General features: G+C 39.8%; 2 protein-coding genes across 3 annotated transcripts in view; one reads left to right on the top strand and one right to left on the bottom strand.

Moving 5' to 3' along the window:
• Nucleotides 1-22,600, top strand: part of cdk12.S (cyclin-dependent kinase 12 S homeolog) — a 38,282-nt gene extending 15,682 nt beyond the window's left edge. Inside the window, exons 10-15 of one of the 2 annotated variants that reach the window (XM_041579104.1) lie at nt 164-280; nt 1,070-1,201; nt 1,442-1,644; nt 3,582-4,034; nt 20,657-20,705; nt 22,209-22,600. In XM_041579104.1, the coding sequence (XP_041435038.1) occupies nt 164-280; nt 1,070-1,201; nt 1,442-1,644; nt 3,582-4,034; nt 20,657-20,705; nt 22,209-22,566 (1,312 nt within the window). In that variant the 3' untranslated portion in view covers nt 22,567-22,600. Of the gene's footprint in view, nt 1-163; nt 281-1,069; nt 1,202-1,441; nt 1,645-3,581; nt 4,035-11,750; nt 13,379-20,656; nt 20,706-22,208 lie in introns of those variants that run through there. The other variant, XM_018237986.2, reaches the window with a different exon arrangement.
• LOC108702494 (gastrula-specific protein 17-like) lies at nt 13,601-16,629 on the bottom strand. The gene is made up of 3 exons (XM_018237981.2): nt 16,504-16,629; nt 15,823-16,174; nt 13,601-15,420 (listed from the first exon to the last, which is right to left on the bottom strand). The coding sequence occupies exons 1-3, from the start codon at nt 16,539-16,541 to the stop codon at nt 15,298-15,300; spliced, it is 513 nt and encodes a 170-aa protein (XP_018093470.1). The 5' UTR covers nt 16,542-16,629; the 3' UTR covers nt 13,601-15,297.
• Nucleotides 22,601-23,041: the final 441 nt, after the last annotated feature.

Raw genomic sequence — 23,041 nt, 5'->3', positions numbered from 1 at the left:
TTTGGTTGATATCCATTGAGATTTTAGGCCCAGTACATGTGAGTCATTATTGTGTAGCAGTAACTATAAGTACAATTATGAAGATGATTTCTGCATTTATTTATAGCTGATTTTTTTCCCCTGTATAATAAAAATATAATCTACAATGTCTTCTTTTTCTTAGCCGACTGTGTGGCAGCCCCTGTCCAGCCGTGTGGCCAGATGTCATCAAACTGCCATACTTCAATACTATGAAACCCAAGAAGCAGTACAGGCGGAGGTTACGGGAAGAGTTTTCCTTGTGAGTTGGGTTTCCATGACACAGTGTTCCCCCTGCATCTAATTTGACTAGTCTTTTAAGATAAGCTGTATAACCTCACTTGAAATGATGAATGTTTGTGAAATATGAAACATTTTGTGCATGTTTTGTATTCGTTTTGCAGGGCTTGCAAACTTGAGAATTTTTGTAACGTTCGCATGATAGGTAGTCTATCTGAAAACAAATCAACTAAATACATCTTACACAGGCTACTTTATTGTGGGAAATATAACAAAGTCTGGGTGCTTTAAACTGAATAAGCCAGGGATCCCCAACCTTTAGAACCCGTGAGCAACATTCAGAAGTAAAAGGCGTTGGGGAGCAACACAGGCATTAAAAATGTTCCTGGGGTGCCAAATAAGGGCTGTGATTGGCTATTTAGTAGCCCCTATGTGGATTGTCAACCTACATTGAGGCTCTGTCTGGCAGTACATCTGGTTTTTATACAACCAAAACTTGCCTCCAAGCCTGGAATTCAAAAATAATCTCCTGCTTTGAGGCCATTGGGAGCAACATCCAAGGGGTTGGAGAGCAAGATGTTACTCATGAGCTACTGGTTGGGGATCACTGGAATAAGCCCTCTGTCTTGTCACTGGCCTACTGATCAGTTCCATACAGTTTTGCCGTCTTTGTGTTGTCAAATGACTTAGGATCTAGTGGTCTGTGTACCAACCTATAGGATTTCACAAGACCCAGCCTTTGCATTGCCAGCTTTGATTCCTACGCTGTGATGCTTTTTAAGAATATTACATCTCCATGCTTGTTCTCCAGTGTTCCCACACCTGCTCTGGATCTGCTGGACCACATGCTTACACTGGACCCCAGCAAGCGTTGCACTGCAGAGCAGACTCTACAGAGTGATTTCTTGAAGGATGTAGATATCGGCAAGATGGCTCCTCCTGAGTAAGCTCTTACAATATACGCAGAAATTATTTGGTGTAAGGGTCACCTGATACTCTGACTATAACAAACGTGGATATTTTGAAGACCCTCTTGAACCAACAAAAATATTTTGAAGTAAAAGTTTTTACATTTTTTTATAGTGCCAGTACTTAATTTGGTAGCAATTTTAAAGCATAAATGTCATGACCTGTAAGTGGTAACCATGTGTTTCATAAGCCCTGTTCCTCTGCTCTCCTCTAGCCTCCCCCACTGGCAGGATTGTCATGAGCTGTGGAGTAAAAAACGAAGAAGACAAAGACAGAGCGGCATCATCCTTGATGAACCCCCAGCCATCAAGGCCCCTCGAAAAGAAAGTGTATCAGTCCCATGTGGAGATGCTGTGAAAAATAGCAGCCCAGCACCACCTCAGCCAGTGAAAACAGAATCCAGTGTTAGTCACTTAGGTGAGAAGGTTATTCCTAAAAAAATTAGTACCTCTATTGTTTTTGGCAAGCTTTGTATGCAGCTCCACTCTCTTTTTCAATACCAGGGCTAATGTGTTTTTTTGTGACGGAGATGTTTTAAACTGATGTTAGATTTGTTAATTGTTTGGTGTTAGGTGATTTGCTCTCAAACGCTAGGCTGCTTCCTTGGAAAGACACTGTCTTTAATTTAATTCAAAGAATTTATAGAATCCTGATAATGAAACGGGTACATATTACACACCAGGGCAGTGTCCAAAGCCTTATCTTGAAATTTTCTTCAGCAACTTTTCCCAGGAACAATGTCATTGAGACATGAAAACATACTATGTGCTGTCATCCTTACTTGTTTATGCTTTCATTGAATGTTTTGGATGGCACTACAAAAAGATTCTTCATAGAATTGCATGATCTTTTTTTACGGCTGATTACTGTTCGTTTGATTATGTTTATAATTTGACCCTCTAAAGCATTTTAATAGTCCAGCCTGCTCCTAAGTGCCATACATTTTTTTTGTTGTTGATGTTTTTCATATAATACTGATCAATATATCATAAAAAATAGATTACCGTTCAGGAAACCTCCAATTACATAGATTGGAAAATGGTTAACGGTCATTTAAAGAATAAATAAATCTTTTTTCCTATTTAAAAAATAACTCTAAACAGCCCCCAGAATAACACATAAAAAGGGGCCAGAGCTTTACACTAGACAAGGAATTCTCTAAAAGGGGATTGTCATCTTCTGTCAAAAGGCATCTAGCCCCTTAGTCCATTGCTACATAGCGTTTTAATCTCGGAGAAAATTTTCAGTCAATATGCTCTTCCCTGTCTGCAGCTACTTTCCATTCATTTAAAGGGTAAACACACAGTCCAGTGCAGTCGATTAAATGTAGTATATACCATGTATAATAAGTACTATGTCTATCACAGCAACCCCAATAAAGAAAAGATAGTAACTAGTTGGATTAACTGTCAAAGTTGCTTTTTATGAAGAAGCCACTACAAATAACTCAGCTGATTGCTACTGCTTACAACAAATGCATTAAACAAGCAGCAAAAAAGTACACAAAATGTAATTTACATATGGGCATATTTATAGAACATCTATACATCAATGAATATCGGTCAAGTCCCATCCAACTATTCGCTTGTAAAAATATATTTCAAGAGGATTAACCAGTTCTTGCCAGCCATGTGTATGCATTGTGACAGCAAAATAGAGGGGAACTAGCATGTGTAATAAATGTAAATCTACGTCAACAATTTAAATATAATGCATCTAAATTTAGTCCGTCTCTCTGATGTCATCAAAATGCTCCTAAAAACCCTGTGCACCCTCCTTGCTCTTGCGTAGATGCAGCAGGCTTGGGAAGCAAAGTGGCTGGGATTTTGTGGAGGCAGACAAGGAGGGTGGGAGGGCATTTGGTATTAGATGGAGTGCAGCTGCGACCACATTTACTCTGCAGGACGTCAAGCAAATTCAAGAGAAATATGGAATTACGGCATATTTACCTTTAATATCTAAGCCTTATTGTTTAAAGCAGTATTTTGAGAATTGGTTTACCTTTTTAAAGCAAAATTATGATGTAGACTATGGCTGGGGGATTCTTAAATTTGAACTTTTCTTTTTTAGGACAACTCATGTTGCTTTGCACGTTGCAAAGAAATACATTTTCCCCTATGCCTTTTAGCAATGACTTGTGTGTGGGGGGTATGGAGATTACTAAACATTATTGTAACTTGGAAAGTCAACAAATGATCAAAGCTCTGCTACTCGTGATATAACCCTTTAAAATGGTTTGGGGAAGTGCATGCTGTGGGTAATGTTTTGGAGGCCGTGTTCTCCAGGAAAAGCTCCAACTCCCCTTCCATTTTGCATTTCACTCACTGTTTTTTATTTTATTTCTCAATGTCCAGCGGTTTTAGGGGATATCACCCAGCAGCTGAATCAAAGTGAGCTGGCCGTCCTGCTGAATCTTCTTCAGAGCCAGACAGACCTCAATGTTTCCCAGATATCTCAGCTGCTAAATGTACAAGCCAATGCAGAGATGCAGCAGCAGCTGGAGGCTCTTAACCAGTCTATCTCAGCCTTGACTGCTGTTGCAGTTCCTCCCCAAGAGGCGGAGCCACCTAACGAGCCCTCGACCCTGAATCAAGTGGACCTTCTGGGGGTAGGAACTCAGGGAGAGGTGCAGAATGTTCTAGCCGTCCTACTGAGCCAACTCCTCAAGCCCCAGGATGTTGTGGATGTACCTGGAGAAAGCAACGGAGAGCAGACTGGAGGAAACCCCACAGCACACATCAGTCTTGAGGAAGAGGAGGAACCAGATAAACACCATGTGCAAAATGAAGAGGAGGAGGAAGACGCAGGTAATTACTGGTCACCTTGAGTCACCCATCCTGACTACACTGCATGTAAGAAATATAGGGGTGGCTGAGGCCTTGAGGAAGATCAGAAAATGCTGTGATGCAAATACAAACCTCCTGTGTGTTCTGTGAAGTGTTCTCTGCGTTAGGGTTCTTCAGCTTTACTCATTGGGAAAGGAAAGGTGTCTGTACAGCACATGAGTTGGATACCGCAGAGACGCCATATATGTGTATTTTGGTTTATAATAAACTGTACAATTGAAATCCTACTTGCTATTTGAGCTTTCAATCAATTCTAGTGCTAGAAGGATAAGTCGAGGGCTAGTGTCTGTTTATTCTCATTCACGTATTCCTCATTTATGTCTGCCGGGGAAACATGAAGTATGTCTGCATCAGACTAAGCGATTGATTCCCTAATCTAGTCATATGTAAGTGCCTTATGTGACGTACCCAATCACATTTGTCCCTTACCTCTTCACGTAACTTATCACCTTCCACGTACCGATCATGAAACATTCTGGCAAATATCCCCAACAACAACAAAAATGTGCATTTCAGTTTTTAGATTTCAAGTCTTAACATCAGTTTACTGTGGCCATTGCTCATGTCATGCATTTAACACTGTACATTTTTCACTTATATTAATCGTTATAAAGACCTCAAACTATAAAAAAAAAACCCAGGCAATTTGTAGCTGAGTATTGAAAGAGGATAGGTTCCTTCATTGAGCAGTTTCAGAAAATAGAATACGACTATGCAGAAGGGGACCCAGAGTTTGCATCCATTGACTGCTCCTGTGTAGTCTGGTGCAATTCTGAGAGTGCACTGCTGTCAATCATTCCCCAAATGAAATGAATGAAAACAATTGAACTGAAAAAAAGTGTTTGCAAGGTGAACAACCCCTTTAACTGAGCTATGTTTATTATTTTTTCCCCTAGTGTATCTTTCTTATTAGATTCCATCTCTGTTAGTTGCTCACACATAAGCTACTCCCCATTGCTCATGTTACCTGAGATATAGATTATGTGCACTGTTCACAAGCAGTCTCTGTGCCCAGGAGGGGAATTTTCTGACTATTTTTCTGGCCAGAGTATCTTAGTTGAAACACACTTTATCCCACAACATAATTAACCTATAATGAAGCCACTTTCAGGAGGTTCAAGAATTATTTCAAGCTCAAATCAAGAAGATAAATGCAGTCCTTACAGAATATATAAAAAAGCAAACTTAAATATCAGACCGTTAAAGAAGAGCATCTTAACCTTTCATCTCCTGGAACACAGATTAAACCTAGAAGATAATTCATTTTAAAGGGGTAGTTTACCTTTAAAGCAGAAGTAGCTGAAAAAAGTTGTAAATTATGTTTTGTGCTTCTGTACCAGCCCAAGGCAACCACAGCCCTTTAGCAGTAAAGATCTGTGTCTCCAAAGATGCCCCAGTAGCTCCCCATCTTCTTTTCTGCTGATTCACTGATTCACATGCTCTGTGCTGCTGTCACTTACTGAGCTTAGGGAGCCACTCACAATATACAGTACACATAGAATAGAAATGTCACAATATAAGGCTGATTAGTAATTAATACACATAATTACTACATGGCAGCACAGAAACCAGTGCAATTAGCATCAGAATTGAATAATCAGCAAACCTGTAGCATCAGCTTATATTACAGCCAGGGAAGCTCATTTTCTGCTGCTGGATAATTAGTGACGAGCCCTAAGCTTAGCTTCTCAACAGCCAATCAGAGCCCACTGAGCATGTGAGTGTCACAGACACTTTCCAAGATGGTGACCCCCTGTGACAAGTTTGAAGTCCTGGATCATTGCTGCTATTGACAAGCTCAAACTTTAGCCTCGTGCAATAAATTCAATATATAAAATGTGCCATTTTTAGCCACTTAGGGTTTACTTCTCCTTGAACATAACTTTTAGTTTAATATAATGTATACAGTGATATTCTGAGACAATTTGCTTTCATTTGTTTACAATTTCAGCAGATTTCTGGTTGCTAGTTTCCAATATACCCTAGCAACCAGACCATGGATTAATACGAGACTGGAATATGAATAGTAGTGCAGTGAAAAGAAAAAAAAGATATGTAATAAAAAGTAGCACTAAGAATAAACATTTTAACCTCACAAAGCAATATATTTTGACCCCTATTTGAGAGCTGGAAAGAGGCAGAGGTGTAAGGCAAATAATACAGAATGAGGACCAGTTTAAAAGCCACGTAAAATGCACTGCAATCGTAAATCCCTGTTATTTACCATTGTCACTATAAACTGACATTTTGGGGCACATTTATCAGGGCTCGAATTTCGAATGCGAGTTTTTTTTAAAACTCCCATGAACTCGACCAATCGAAAAAATATATTATAAAAATCAAATTATTTAAACTCTGGTTAAAAGGATTGACTCGATTCGAGTCAGGAAGGCTGCAAACAACTCCAAATCCCTGTACCTCTCCCATTGACTTAAGCAGAAGTTGAATTTGAGTTCTTAAAGTGCCAGAGTATGATAAATCTGGAAAAGCGAATTTTTGAACAATTTGAATAACTCTCTAGGGATGCACCGAAACCACTATTTTGGATTTGGCCGAACCCCTGAATCCTTTGTGAAAGATTTGGCTGAATATCGAGGCGAATCCTAATTTGCATATGCAAATTAGTGAATATCGAGCCACATCCTAATTTGCATATGCAAATTAGAGGTGGGATGGGGAAAACATTTTTTACTTCCTTGTTTTGTGGCAAAAAGTCACAAGGTTTCCCTCCCCGTCCCTAATTTGTATATGCAAATTTGGTTCAGCTGGCCAGAAGGGTTCAGCCGAATCCTTAACTGTTTGTATGATGTAGAGAGGGATATTCTGAGACAATTTGCAGTTGGTTTTCATTTTTTATTATTTGTGGTTTTTGACTTATTTAGCAGCTCTCCAGTTTGCAATTTCGGCAGTCTGGTTTCTAGGATCCAAATTACCCTAGCAACTACGCACTGATTTGAATAAGAGACTGGAATAGGAGAGGCCTGAATAGAAAGATGAAAGATTTCAGCAGGTATCTGGTTGCTAGGATCCAAATTCCCCTAGCAACCATGCACTGATTTGAATAAGAGACTGGAATATGAATAGGAGAGGCCTGAATAGAAAGATTTCAGCAGGTATCTGGTTGCTAAGGTCCAAATTCCCCTAGCAACCATGCACTGATTTGAATAAGAGACTGGAATATGAATAGGAGAGGCCTGAATAGAAAGATGAGGAATAAAAAGTAACAATAACAATACATTTGTAGCCTTACAGAGCATTTGTTTTTTAGATGGGGGTCAGTGACCCCCAGTTGAAAGCTTGGAAAGTGTCAGATAAAAAAAGGCAGAAAATAATAATGAAGACCAATTGCAAAGTTGCTAGGAATTGGACATTCTAGAACATACTAAGGGGCTTATTTATCAAGGATCGGATTTCCAATTGAAAAAACTTCAAAATTCAAAAAGACCGAGCGAAATGAAGGGTTTTTATTTGGTCGAATAGGTCTGTATTCTGCCAAATTCTAATAGAAGGAATAGCGCATTCGATCGAATTTGATTCAAAGTTTTTCCCAAAAAAAAAAAAAAGTCAAAGTCCACCAATTGACTCCAAATAGGTTCTAGGAGGTCCATAGGCTAAAACAGCAATTTGGTAGGTTTTAGATGGCGAATGGTCGAAGTCGAATTTTTTAAGGGACCGTACATGATAAATTTCGAATTGAATTTGGACTGTTCCCTAGTCGAAGTACACAAAAAATAGCTTGAAATTCGAATTTTTTTTTTCATTTCAAAATTCATCTCGACCTTTGATAAGTCCGCCTTAAAGGTGAAGCACCACTTTAGTTTCCGGCGGCAGTAGTGAAACGTATCTCTGCCTGCATGAGTGAGCTGCAGGGTTATTGTGTACAGAAGATGGTTTAAAGTGGATGATCAGCATCACCTCGCAGCTCACTTGTGTGAGTATAGACGCGTTTAGTGCGATACTGAGGCCGAGGTGAGGACAGAGCCATCGTTAGTGCTATAGGGACACCTGTAGAAGTTAAAGGAATTTGTATAAAATAAAAACTGGGTAAATAAATAGGCTGTGCAATATAAAAAAATGTATCTAATATAGTTAGTTAGGCAAAAATGTAATGTATAAAGGCTGGAGTGACTGGATGTGTAACATAATAACCAGAACACTACTTCCTGCTTTTCAGCTCTCTTGCTTTCCACTGATTGGTTACCAGGCAGTAACCAATCAGTGACTTGGGGTCAGAACTGCTTTTGAATCTGAGCTGAATGCTGAGGATCAATTACAAACTCACTGAACAGTTATGTCCCGCGTGGGCCCCCCTTATAGTCATTGACTAACTCAGAGTTATAGAGCTGAACAGCAGGAAGTAGTGTTCTGGCTATTATGTTACACATCCAGTCACTCCAGCCTTTATACATTACATTTTTGCCTAACTAACTATATTAGATACATTTTTTTTTATTTTGCACAGCCTATTTATTTACCAAGTTTTTATTTTAATACTGAACTGTTCCTTTAAGGCATGCAGGAAGGGCTAAATGGCAAAAATGAAGTTGGGGGGGGGGGAAGTAGAGCAAAAATAGAGAGAGAGAGAAAAAAGGAGGCTAATGGGGAGATAATGAAAGTGGAGAAAGGAGAAGCTGTAGTTGGAGTAGGAGAAGTTGGCAGCCATGAGAGGAGGAGGAGTGGAGTAGAGAAGTGTCAGGGAAGGGAAGTAAAAATGTCCGCTTTGTGTAAGGTGCCTGAATACCCAACCAATACCCTACTACATATATGTGAGTGTAGTTTCCCCTCTTCATGTGACCGCTCTTATAGTTCCATGACATTGCTTCTCTACCCTTGTCCTTTACAGGAGTTTCCAACATTAAAGGAACAGTAAGTGTTTTAAAGTCATCAAAATATAATGCGCTGCTAAACCTGGTGTGTTTCTTTCAGTAACCCTGCTATATATGGTATACAGACTACTGGCTAGCCACGGGGCTTAGCCATTCTTTCATACATACTACTGGCTAGCCATTCATTCATTAGCCATTCATTCTGGGGGACGGCAGCAGATAAGTTCTGTTGAATACAATGCCTTTAGATTCTTGTGTAAGAACTAAACGAATTGTCTGCTATGGAGCTTTTAACCTGTGCCTTTTATTTCAGATTGAATATATATATATACACGCACGCACACACACACACTATAGCTGTGTTTCTAAAGCAACCACACCAGTTTTACCAGTTCAGGGCAACCGTATATGTGTGAATTACTCGATTTTTAGTGTTGCTGTCCCTTTAATCCCCTGTCTAGTTACACTGTGAGCAGCAGGCCCCTTGGCAGAACTTGCAAGAAGGTTCTAAATTAGGGATGCAACGAATCCTTTGCGAATACCGAATCCTAATTTGCATATGCAAATTAGGGGTGGTAAGGGGAAAACATTTTTTACTTCCTTGTTTTCTGACAAAAAGTCACATGATTTCCCTCCCTGCTTCTCATTTGCATATGCAAATTTGGATTCGGATTTGGTTTGGCTGGGCAGAAGGATTCAACTGAATCCAAATCCTGCTGAAAAAGGCTTAATCCTGGATTTGGTGCGTCCCTTTTCTAAATACAGGTATATTTAGAATATACCAGAATGCTTAGGACCTGGGACTTTCTGGATAAGGGATCTTTCTGTAATGTAGATCTTCATACCTTGAAATCATATAAACATTAAATAAAGCCAATAGGCTGGTTTTGCTTCCAATAAGAATTCATTATATCTAGTTGGGATCAAGTACAAGGGTCAGGTATGGGACCTTTTATCCAGAATGCTCGGGACCCGGGATTTTCCGGATAATGGATCTTTCCGTAATTTGAATCTACATACTTTGTCTGCTAGAAAATCATGTAAATATTAAATAAAGCCAATAGGCTGGTTTTGCTTCCAATAAGGATTAATTATATCTCAGTTGGGATCAAGTAGAAGCGACTGTTTTATTATTACACAGAAAAAGGAAATCCATTTTTTAAAATTTTGATTATTTGGATAAAATGGAGTCTATGGGAGATGCCCTTTCCGTAATTCTGATCTTTCTGGATTATGGGTTTCTGGATAACCGGTCCCATTCCTGTATCGGCTCTAGAAACAGGAGGAATATAGGATTTAAAAAAAAAAAAGCATTCACGGTGACCGTGGGAAATAAGGAGCAACATTTCTGCCACAAACCTGCCGTAACTGGAAATTTTTTTGCCTTTGTATTTCCTGCTAAACAAGAGTCAAACACTTTCCAGTTGTGCAAGTCTCAGTCTCACACGACAATCAAATAGGCACATGGATACCATCCTATTACTTCTCAACTCCCTGTACCCTATAGCAATCATTTCTGCTCTGCCAACCACTGGAATCCTATGTCTGCAGCAAGGTACAATCTCTTCTTTATATTAGGGATTACCACTATTTTGCAATCGCCCGACCCCCCGAATTGTTCATTAAGATTCATCTGAATACCGAACTGAATCCTAATTTGCATATGCAAATTAGGGGTGGAAAGGGGAAAACATTTTTACTTCCTTGTTTTGTAACAAAAAGTCACGTGATTTTCTTCCCCATATGCAAATTCGGAATCGATTCGGCCGAATCCAAATCCTGCTGAAAAAAAAGGCATAATCCAGAAGAATTCCCGTTATTTGTTTTCTTTCAGTGCTTATCTGAATTGCACATTGCCTTTAGACTTAAATAATGATCATACAGGGATGGGATCCGTTATCCAGAAAGACCTGAATTACGGAAAGACCATCTCCCACAGACTCCATTTTATCCAAATAATCCAAATGTTTAAAAATAATTAACTTTTTCTGTGTAATAATAAAACAGTCGCTTGTACTAAATCCCAACTAAGATATAATTAATCCTTATTGGAGGCAAAACCAGCCTATTGACTTTATTTCATGTTTATATTATTTTCTAGTAGACTTAAGGTATGAAGATCCAAATGACAGAAATATCTATTATCTGGAAAACCCTGGGTCCCAAGCATTCTGGATAACAGGTCCCATACCTGTTATAATAAAACAGTCGCTTGTACTTGATCCCAACTAAGATATAATTAATCCTTATTGGAGGCAAAACCAGCCTATTGGCTTTATTTCATGTTTATATGATTTTCTAGTAGACTCAAGGTATGACGATCCTTTATCCGGAAAACCCCACGTCCCGAGCATTCTGGATTACAGGTCCCATTCCTGTATATCCCTTTAAGATGCCCTTGACTCTACCTTTAAGGGGCTGATATATCCAGTTTTACGATTATATTCATGGTTTCCTCAGAACTTCCATAACAGACATACCTCCTTTTTTTTAGACTTTTTTTGCAGCAGAGACCCCACTGAATGAGCTTGTCAAAAAGGGTCGGAGGGATCCTTTCTTTAAATGATAACTGTATGTTTAATATCGGTCAAGCAGTATTTTATGCAGATTATGCACAAAATGGAAGTGTATAAACGATACTGATGATGACGCCGAATTTATTCGCATGTTCACGAATTGAAAACGTGTCTTTTTCCCTGAACGGTCTGATTTGTGCTGCCGACCCTGAGCATTTCTATCAGTCGTTTCATGTGATTCTCCCGTGTGTTTTATTCTCTGATGAACCGAAATGTTTGATACTCTTTGTAAATGTCTTCTTTCTTTATGTTTTATTTATCTGTATTTTTTAAAGATGGTGTCAAACGGAGTAACTCTCCGACAGCTTGTCATCCACGTATCCTGCCTCCAGAGAAGAGACCCCCAGAACCTCCCGGGCCCCCTCCTCCCCCGCCGCCCCTTTCCGAAAGTGAAAGCCAAGATGTGAACCCGGCAGATGCAGCGGCCCTTCTGCAGCTCTTCTCTAATCAGGAGGTGAAAGCTGCTTCTGTTAAGGGCAACAGAGAAACGTTGCCGCTGAGAAATGAGTTGTCTTGCAGGACTTACAGCGCTGAAGGCACAGAGGAAAACTTAATGGATGATAGAGACTCTGGGCAACTGCCAGGGGAATGTTCACCACAAACTGTACAGAAAAGCAGGACATTCCCAGGGCATCTGGTGGAATCAAGTGGTTACCAGGGAACGGGATCGGTGCAGTTCCCGGGGGACCAAGACCTCAGGTTCGCCAGGATCCCTTTAGGGATTCACTCGGGCGCAGTGCCTCCACCTGGACAACCAGAGGGGAGCAGCAACAGCTCTCACCTCCATCAAGAAGCCAAAATCCCAAACTACAGTGAGTTGGGGTCAGGGACCACAGCAGCAGGGACAAACCAGGCTTGGGGTGCCCCTTCTCCGGCTTTCGGCAAGGTATACAGGGCTCCCGCCCGGGTCCCTCCGAGAGGGGGGCGAGGAAGGGGTGTCCCTTACTGAGACTGCCTCCGATGAGCTAGGTTCTGTAATGTTGTCTCAATGGCAGCTGCAACAGCATCTATCTCTCAGGTGTAGCAGAAAGTCTGGCGAATGGGGCAACCGTGAAAATTCTGCGGTCTGAGGGGCGAACTGCTCTTCCGACGGCCTCTGCAGCTCACGCGTCTCATCCATGAATCCGTGGGATGCTGGTGACCTACACTGAGTTTATCAATCTACATGTTCTTCCCACTCTTTCCTTTAGGGCTTGCAAGTCCACCCTCTCTCACTCATGTGACGGTTAATGCGAAATAAATTAACCACTGAAACTGCCACTTTCCAACCCCAAGTGCTTTTGACTTTGGTGAGGCCCTTTTTGGCGACAGAAGTGAGTTCATTTGGTCCTGTGAATTTGAAATCAATCCAGAGAAGACACACAGTAATGCAGCTGGCTGTGTAGAACCTTCTTTCCCAAGCAAATTCTCTTTCTTTTTTTTTTTTTTTTTTTTGCTGGAATATATATTAATCTGTCCCTAAATAACCATTCTTTTTTTTTTTTTTTTTCTTTTTTTATTCTGCTTCACTTCTCCAATGCAACCTTCCATCCTAAATCAATTTCAGAGCAGAATATCCCAAAGGACAGACCATGAATATATTCTGTCGTTTATATAAATATATATAAATATATATATACATTTTTTTAGGGCGAAATCAGGCCAATGCAAAACTGTTATATTTTTTTTTCTTTGTTAGTTTTGTTCTTTTTTTTTTTTTCTCGCTGTTCTGGCACCCTGAAAATTGGACCTTTTTTTTTAAAAGAGAAAAAAGTTGTTGAAGGGCCTAAACAAATAAACCGGAATTAAAAAGAAAAGACAAAAACTCAAACTCCTTTGCAATGTATTCCGGGGTTTTTTCAATGTTTACAGATGAAGGCTTGCGGGAAATGTGAAATAATAATAATAGAAGCATCTGAATGTTTGTCTGGGAGTGTGTTTTTTTTTTTGTTTTTTTATTAAGTTAAAACAGAGACCAGGTTTTAACGCAGCATAGATAAATATCTTGGTGCCTCCATTGGGTGCATATTCCCTTCTCCTTTCTTTAACATTTTTACTGAGGTTCTTGCAGGTAACTGTTTTGTGGCGTGGGAAGGCTTCAACATTTTATAGCAGAACTACTCTATCATAGGAAAGATGGCAGCCATAGTTTTGTATATTCTTTATTTTCAGTTTTGTAATAAACAAGGGAGAGGGTACTAATATAATAACAAGGTTTGTGCTAATGCCACATAGAAAGAATGTATGTACGGTACTACTCAAATAATAAGTCAAAAATACAAAATCTAAATTATTAAATTAATTATAGAGGATTTACTCACAGTTCCCCCCAGTCCCAAGGTGCAAATCCAAAACGCTATTACAAAAAAAATGCAATAATAAAGAAAATGTATTAGGACATGAAAACCTAACGCGTTTCGTGCCTATTGGGGCACTTACTGATAGGCTGAATGGCACACCCCTGTACACGTGTTATAAAGGGGCTGTAGCCAATCACAAAACAGCAAACACATGTTACCACCACATGATTTTTTTTTTTGTTGTTGAGGTGTACGTTTGTATTACTGATTTTTGCAGGTTTGTAATAATTAGCACTTTTGACCACTAGGTGGAATCTTACAAATTGTAACAAAGTGGTAACGTGTTTGCTGTTTTGTGATTGGCTACAGCCCCTTTATAACACGTGTACAGGGGTGTGCCATTCAGCCTATGAGTAAGTGCCGAAACGCGTTAGGTTTTTATGTCCTAATAAATTTTCTAATTTTTTTTGTAATAGTGTAGAGGGTACTAATAGTCATAAATTTATAACTCAAGTAGTATACAAGTTATGACAACAAGTTTTTAACCACTCATTATACAACAGTATTCCTTAAGCAGGGTTCTAATACATATTCTAATTCTAAAATTGTGTGGGTTTGAGCCCATAAAACCAAGTCTATAAGAGTTAATGGTATTCTCTCTCCCCCAGTACAAAAATACAATGGAACTAGACAAGGCTGCCCCCCATTTTATTTGTATTGGTTATGGAGACTTTTTTTTTTTAGAACATATAAGGCAAAAATATCAATATTTCTGGGATTTTGGAAAAAAACAACGAATTTAAAATGGCAGCCATTGTTTAAAGGGGAAATCACCTTGAAATGTCGGTGTGGGCTTGTGTTCTGGCTTACCAGGTCTGTGCAGTCCCACAGTATGGTCGGATCAATCCCCAATAATGAACATTTCTGCAGTGCAGTCAAATGAAATATTTCCCACCAACGCAATGGAAGCTTTATAACGGGCCTGACAAAAATGGGTCATACCCTTGCAGCAATCGTGCAACCTTTTGGGCCTATCTGCACCCTCGGTCAAGCCTTTATATAAACAATAAGCATGCAGCTGTTTGTTAGGTTTGATTTAAAATTAAAACTGGTAAAACCATACATAGGGCTATATTTTTGCATAAGCAATTGAGACAGAAAGCATTTGGGAGAAGATTTCCTACTCATCCTTGATTCCGATTGACCCATAATGGCTGATTTGTTCTTCTGTAAAGGCCCGCTATGAGATTCGGTTACATGACCAGAAAATATTTGGCTATCCATTCTCTGGAAGGCTTGGACAGTGAAATCTAGAGATGTAGCGAGAGAGGCAATTCAATGGATTGTGTCCAGATCTTGTAGTTTGACTTGATTGGCTTCTACTTATACCCAGTAGGAATAAATCATGCCTTATAAGTGCCCATATTGTGCCAGCCTTCACAGAAGGTAGATAATAGTACAAATACACTACCCTTGGTGTCCCCAGGCCCTTGCATGGAGCATGAGTACAGGTTTGATGTTGGTTCAAGCAGATGGTAGTCTATCAGTATTGGGCCTCTGCTGCTTCTTTAGTGCCCTCAGCTTTCAATTCTGCCCACGGGTCCTTTATCATGGATGGACTGTAATAATGACTGATGTCTCTTGCTGTCTGGTGATTACCGTGCACCTATGGTTGGGTGGTAGGGAGAGCAGTTATTAGACTAAAGCACAGGGGACTTCTTTAATATTACCTTTTTCTAGGGATTGAAGTAGTAGTCAAATGTATGGACCTCAGCCAAAGGTCTTTTGAAATGCAGATAAACTACCTTTTGTCAGGTTTGCCTTCCCACCCATGTATAGTAAAGCTTCATTAGCAATTGTGCCGCATAGAGGTAGGTGGGTGCCCATGACCTGGGGCAAGGTGTTTGTGTATTACTCAAGACAAGGCCACCACAGGAACCTTTGCCATCTTGGAAGCTTCTTAATCAAACGGTATAAACACAATCACCCACATGTTCCTAGAGCACGTTTTTACCTAAAATACAACCTCTCTTTTTATAAGACCTACATCACAGTATGAGGCTCTTACCTGTTTGATGCCGCCTCTTGGTTCTCTGAAGAATGGTTTGGGTTCTGTACTGCTGTTATATCGAGGGGCAAACGTTGGGGATGTAGGGCTCCATCCCCAACTTCGCCTCTGGTTTTGAAACAGTTGCCACCTGCCTGGAGACCAGTCTTTCCATGGCTGCCGGCACCTGTTGGGGTTCATGTTCTGATCTGGGGTAGGACTTCTACGTCTCTGTGAAGGCCCCCTATCAAGGGAAGTTTGTGTTGAATTCCAAACCTTTGGGGACCGGTGTCTTGAAGTTGGACTGGCATTATGAGGACCTCCGCATCCAGCCAACGCCTGGGTATCCAAATTCTGGGACATCTCTTTTATCTACAAAACCAATAATGTCTTAATTATGGGTATGTCAGATCTGCACCCACCAGCTGCCACCCAAAGGAATACACAATGGATGTTCACGTTGAGGGATCTCCATTAAATGATGATGTGGACTCTGATATCCTAAGAGCTTCATTTTTTAATTATACAACTTTGTGGAACAGCTCTACCGTCGGTAACTTCAGCAGCTGTCTGGTTGCTAGGTTCCAAGTGTACCCTAGCAACCAGGCAGGAAAGAGACGGCATATTAAATTGCAAGCTCCGGATATCCTATCATTATATAAGTGAAGTTAGAAATGTAACGTATACATACCCGGATTTTTGCTGCTGCTTCTCAGCCTCTGCTCTGTGTTCTGATCCATACGGGTTGTTTCACCTGGTTTATGAATCGCCTAAAGGGGAGGGGCCAGGGGACCTTTGACACCTGAGAGTGGGACACAACAACTGTATAGTGTTGTTTTCCTTGATGGGTGTGTGTCTGGCGTCTACTGCCCCATAACAATGGCCAGACAGGCTTCATTTGCAATTAAAGGGGAGACATAACACTTTCCCAGTCATGTTAAATAATTATAAAGGGAGTGTACCCCCCCTACAAACACACCCTTGTTCAACACAAAATTAATGAATAAAACATCATTTCAGCCGATTGTTTTTATCATGATAAAATGTAATGGTTATAATTTCTTGAAATAAGAGCCAATCATGCGGCAGCTTCACTTTCCGTGTTTAGCTCAAGAAATAGCAACAAATTACTTTTAGGGGCAGATTTATCAAGGGTCGAAGTGAATTCGAGGGAATTTTCAAAGTAAAAAAAAAAATCTAAATTGGAAGTAATAAGCCACTTCGAATTCGATTGGAAATAAAAATACTTCAACCATTTGATAATCGAAGTACTGTCTCTTTAAAAAAACTTCAACTTCAATACTTCGCCAAATTAAACCTGCCGAAGTGCTATGGGGACCTTCTAGAGCATTTTTCTAAGTCGATGGAAAAAACGTTCGATCGATGGATGAAATACTTCAAATCGTTAGATTCAAAGGATTTCATTGTTCGATCGAACGATTTTACTTCGACTGCAAATGGCCAAATTTGATGTAAAAAAACTTCGACTTCGATATTCGAAGTCAAAGTATTCCTATTCGATGGTCGAATTTTCGAAGCTTTTTCTACTTCGAAATTCGACCCTTGATAAATCTGCCCCTTAGTATTTTATAGTTTGGGAATTGCTTGCCTTCTTTTTCTGACTCTTTCCAGCTTCCAAATGGAGGTCACTGACCCCAGCAGCTAAAAACGATTGCTCCGCGAGGCTACTTAATATTATTATTGCTTTTTTTTACTACTTCTGTTTCTATTTGGTCCTTCTCCTATTCATTTCTCAGCCTCTCTTCCAAACCACTGGCTGGTTCATTTGGACCTTAGCAACCAGATACCTGCTGAAATCTTCCATCTTTCTATTCCGGCCTCTCCTATTCATATTCTAGTTTTTTATTCATATCAATGCATGGTTGCTATGGTAATTTGGACCCTAGCAACCAGATACCTGCTGAAATCTTTCATCTTTCTATTCAGGCCTCTCCTATTCATATTCTAGTTTTTTATTCATATCAGTGCATGGTTGCTATGGTAATTTGGACCCTAGCAACCAGATACCTGCTGAAATCTTCCATCTTTCTATTCAGGCCTCTCCTATTCATATTCTAGTTTTTTATTCATATCAATGCATGGTTGCTAGGGGAATGTGGACCCTAGCAACCAGATACCTGCTGAAATCTTCCATCTTTCTATTCAGGCCTCTCCTATTCATATTCTAGTTTTTTATTCATATCAATGCATGGTTGCTATGGTAATTTGGACCCTAGCAACCAGATACCTGCTGACATCTTTTATGTTTCTATTCAGGCCTCTCCTATTCATATTTCAGTTTCTTATTCATATCAGTGCATGGTTGCTGGGGTCATTTGGACCCTAGCAACCAGACTGCTGAAACTGCAAACTGGAGAGCTGCTGAATCAAAAGCTATATAACTCAAAAACTACAAATAATTAAAAAAAAAAGGCCAATTGCATTTTTTTTCAGAATATCACTCTCTACATGATACGAAACGGCAGTTTAATGGTGACGCAGCCCTTTCACTCGGCAATGGAAATATTTTCATATCTTTGATGGTCTATAGGGCAATAATGCTCCTTAGTTGGTTGGTGATAAGAAATGGGAGTAAGGACACATGCGCAGATTCGGCGATATTTAGTCGCCCGGCGACAAATCTCCTCTTCTTCGGGCGACTAATCTCCCCAAATAGCCTTCCCGCCGGCTAGAATCGAAATTGTCGGCGGGATGGAACTCAGAGATTTTCGTTTTCCGAAGTCGTCCGAAGTTTCCTCGTAAAGCAAGGGATGAAACGGAATTAGATTCAGCAGAAAGTGTCACTAGTCTCCCCCATTGTCTGGAGAGTGAAACTGATACCCTGGGGGGAGGCAGTCGCACCTTTTCCCAGGTCAGTGCCCCCCGGGGGGCTGCCATTGTTATACGTTGCATTGATGTGTATCGCAACAGCTCAGGTGTGTGGGAATCCGCAATAACGCAATCGTTTGCTTGGCAACAATATATTCAATAATATATTCTCTCTCATCATCATCAGCAGCGCAATCAACATGTTTCTCCAACACTTTGTGCTACAGGAATGGGACCTTTAATCCACAAATCTCGGAAATTTCCAGATACGGGATCTTTCTGTAATTTGGATCTTCATAGCTAAAAAATCATATAAACATGAAATAAAGCCAATAGGCTGGTTTTGCCTCCAATAAGGATTAATTATATCTTAGTTGGGATCAAGTACAACCTACTCTTTTATTACTACAGGTATGGGACCTGTTATCCACAATGCTTGGGATCTTTCTGTAATTTGGATCTCCATACCTTAAGTCTACTGAAAATCATATAAACCTTAAATAAACCCAATAGTCTGGTTTTGCTTCCAATAAGGATTAATTATATCTTAGTTGGGATCAAGTACAAGTTACTGTTTTATTATTACACAGAAAAAGGGAATCACTTTGAAAAATTTGGATTAAATGGGAGACGGCCTTTCCGTAATTTGGAGCTTTCTGGATAAAGGATCCCATACCTTTCCTTCCTGATTATATCTATAATATTGATCAACAAAGGGTTAAATAAAAAACATCCACCAAACAAATATTTGGGGGTCTATCGCACTGTACGAATGTGTTTGCATTTATATATAAGCAATAATGTGACCCCCTGTTATTAGGATATTATAACATTTGGCTTATTAATAATTAATAGAATGATTTATGAGTCGCCCACATTAAAATGTGTTTAAAGATTATTCCCAATGGATATTTGCATACCTCCCAACTGTCTCTTTTTGTCGCGGGACAGGCCAGATTTTTGACAGCTCAACCCGCAGTCCCAAGTTGGTTACTGAAATGTCCCGACTTTCTCTTTGATCTCCTGCACTGAACTGCCAGAAAAAGATACAAAGTTTCTAAATGAATTGGCTTTTGGCAGAGAGTCCACAACTCTCAGCCGGTGCACTTCAATTCTTTTGTAACAAATTTAGATCAGCAAAGAAACAATTTAAGATAAGCAACGAAACAGCTGAAACTATTTTAAAGAGACAAAGAAACAATTGTAAAAATTTTAGATGAACAAAGAAACAACTGTAACCATTTAAGATAAGCAAAGAAACAATTGTAACAATTTTAGATAAGCAACAAAACATTTGAAACAATTTTAAATAAGCAAAGAAACAATTGTAACAATTTTAGATAATTAAAGAAACTATTTTAGATAACAATTGTAAGAATTTTAGATAATTAAACAAACAATTTTAAATAAGCAAAGAAACAATTGTAACAATTTTAGATAAGCAAAGAAACAATTTTAGATAAGCAAAGAAACAATTGAAACAATTTTAAATAAGCAAAGAAACAATTGTAAGAATTTTAAATAAGCAAATAAACAATTTTAGACAAGTAAAGAAACAATTGTAACAATTTTAGATAAATAAACAATTGTAACAATTTAAGATAAGCAAAGAAACAATCTAAGATAAGCGGAGATTAGTGGCCCAACAAATCGCCTTTTCTTCGGGCAACTAATGTTCCCAAATTGCCTTCCCATTGGCTAGAATCGAAATCGCCGGCGATTTGGCACTCGAAGTCGCCCCACGAGAAACTTCGGGCGACTTTGGGGGTCTACTGATGCCCCTGCAAATCTGTGATACCCACTATGGCAATGCAATATTACTAGTACCATGGTCTTCCCACTGAAAGCTCCTCTTCTTCTCATCCCCTATAAAGGTAGATCATATGCTGCATAAAGCAGGGGCCTAAAATATGATGTGGATAGCATGGAATAACTATGTTCGTTTTGATTGATGAAACGCATTGGATCTTATTGGATAAGCTACACTTTAGGCGTACGATACTCATGTATTTATTTGTACTTTTAGGTGACAGCTTTCTCTGGATCCAGAGGTCCCATATTTTGCAGAGCTGCCGGTAGGTGTCCCTGATTGGGTTTCAGCTTCTTTCGATATATTCAAGTCAATGTAAAATTGTAAAACGCGTGGGGTCTGTTTGGGATGCAGCCTGATTGGACGGATGTTCTGCTCACTGCAGCTGCAGGAACCATATTGACCCAGTATGGCCTCCTTTCTTCTCAAAAGAGCAACTCTATAGACTTTACATTAAAACTATAGCTTTTCATAGAAGATACACACACCCAACTAGGGAAATATGTGGCTCCAGGCCTAGGTTGGAATTCAAAATAAGCCCTGGCATTTCTTATACAGCTATGGGACCTGTTAGCCACAACGCTCCGGACCTTTCCAGATAAGGCATCCTGCCGTAATTTAGATCTTCATACCTTAAGTTAAGTATAACATCATATAAATCATTGAGTAAACCCAATAGACCATTTTGCATCCGAAAAGGATGGATTAGATCTTAGTTGGGATCAAGTACAAGCGACTGTTTTATTATTACACAGAAAAAGGAAATCAGTTTTGATTATGTGGATCAAATGGAGTCTATGGGAGACAGCCTTTCCATTATTCTGAGCTTTCTGGATAACAGATCCCGTGCCGATACACAGAGGTTCAAGCCCTAAAATCTGCCACCAGCACATTAAAGGGCCTCCAGTTAGACGGCCCGGCTGTACCTTGAATGAAGATCTTCTAAAGTTGTCCAGCAGAGGGCAGTGCAATCCATCTATATGTTTGGTAAATAGAGGATCAGCTTTGCTGTTAGAAGGTGCAGGACATGGTACAGGGCAAGAGGATACAGAAGCCCTTTGGGAGTGCAGAAGCAGAGAATTGGGTTCTAAGAAATGGTCCAATTAGACTAAACTACCTCACTTGGCCTTTATGTTAAAATCCTAGCAGCTACTTCTTATCACTGTGCATCTTTCAATTCGAAGTTCTCTGCTCTTTCCCCCAATCCCATCATCCAAAATGATAGTATTGCCCATTTTTAGCCTATCACAATGTCTTTGGAGGGCGCTTACTGACACTAAATACTCTTGCTCTGTAACCTTCTGTATGAAGGAATCACTTTTAATGCTCTCTGTTATATCTTCTGCATATTCCTGGAGTTGCCATGTTGCTTTCCATCAAAAATCATTTTAGCAGAATACACGTTATGACCAGTAGATGGTGCTATTGCATTGAAGGAATATCTTAGCAGAGCACAAATAGATGATTTTAGCTGCTCAGTTAGCCACATGCTGCATAGATATTCCATTGGCCCATGTATGGACCTAAAATGATGCCCTTCACAGTTAGTATGAGATCGGGGCTTGGTCTGTTATTGATTTCATAGCTGAATGATGCCCATTTCTAAAGGTAGCCATATGGACCAATTTAATCTGCTGAACCAATATCTGGCGGCAGTTATAAATTTTCCCATCAGATTGGGGGCCTTGTCGGCTCATTGATGGTGGACATATTGGAGGAAAGACCCACTCATTTGACGACCTTGCACTTTTGCTTTACCTTCTGATAGTGAACTTACCATGAGTGTCCAGATAAGGAGACTGGTTCCACCAGGGAGGCCTAAACCCTTTGTTTGGTGGAGTGTGATTTGGAGAGGAGTGTTCGTCTGTTGCCCTAGATACTCTTGCAACTCTAGAAGGTTGACTACAACGCTACAATTTTCATATATCTGTAACCTTAATATGAATCACTCGGGTGGAGGGGAGCTTACACATATCATTGACACTGACCCATGCCGACAGCTTGTGGCTGACAGATTGGAAGAGGCTGAGTCGCAGAGATCGCAGCTGACAGAAGAAATGACTTCCCAATCAACAGGAATTCCAAGTTCCACCGGGATCACTAATAGAGAAGGAATTTGCCCTTGAAATAAACAGATTTCCTAATCAACACAATGACCCACATATCTCACACATTGGCTCATCTAGAAGAGTGGGAAGGTCAGGGTTGGGCATAGGAACCACCAATGAAGTTATTTATTGGTTTATATAGGACTAATGACACATATATAACTCTTTGAATTCCAGTCTGCTGTCTTCTGCTCCTCTGATGATCCCTATACCCAACCCTGGTAACTCTAGATCTCATATCAATGTATATTTCCAAGTTATATTTGTAAGCTTGGAAAACTTTCATAGAAGGGGATGTGGAAAAGACCCCAACAAAAGCTCATAAATAAGAACTCTAGTAGGTGTTTACACACCCACCACTTTCCTTCATCTTTGTTTTGAAAGAAAGGCGAATGAAGGACACTTCAATTAGGTTGGTTCCTTCAGGAACCCCTTGTACATCCAACCATCATGGTCAGGGACCCTCACAGTGGATGACAAGTTTACAGATACA

The sequence above is a fragment of the Xenopus laevis genome, chromosome 9_10S (genome assembly GCF_017654675.1).
Source record: "Xenopus laevis strain J_2021 chromosome 9_10S, Xenopus_laevis_v10.1, whole genome shotgun sequence".
Classification (NCBI taxonomy): Eukaryota; Metazoa; Chordata; class Amphibia; order Anura; family Pipidae; genus Xenopus; species Xenopus laevis.
This window is presented reverse-complemented; position numbering and strand designations above follow the sequence as displayed.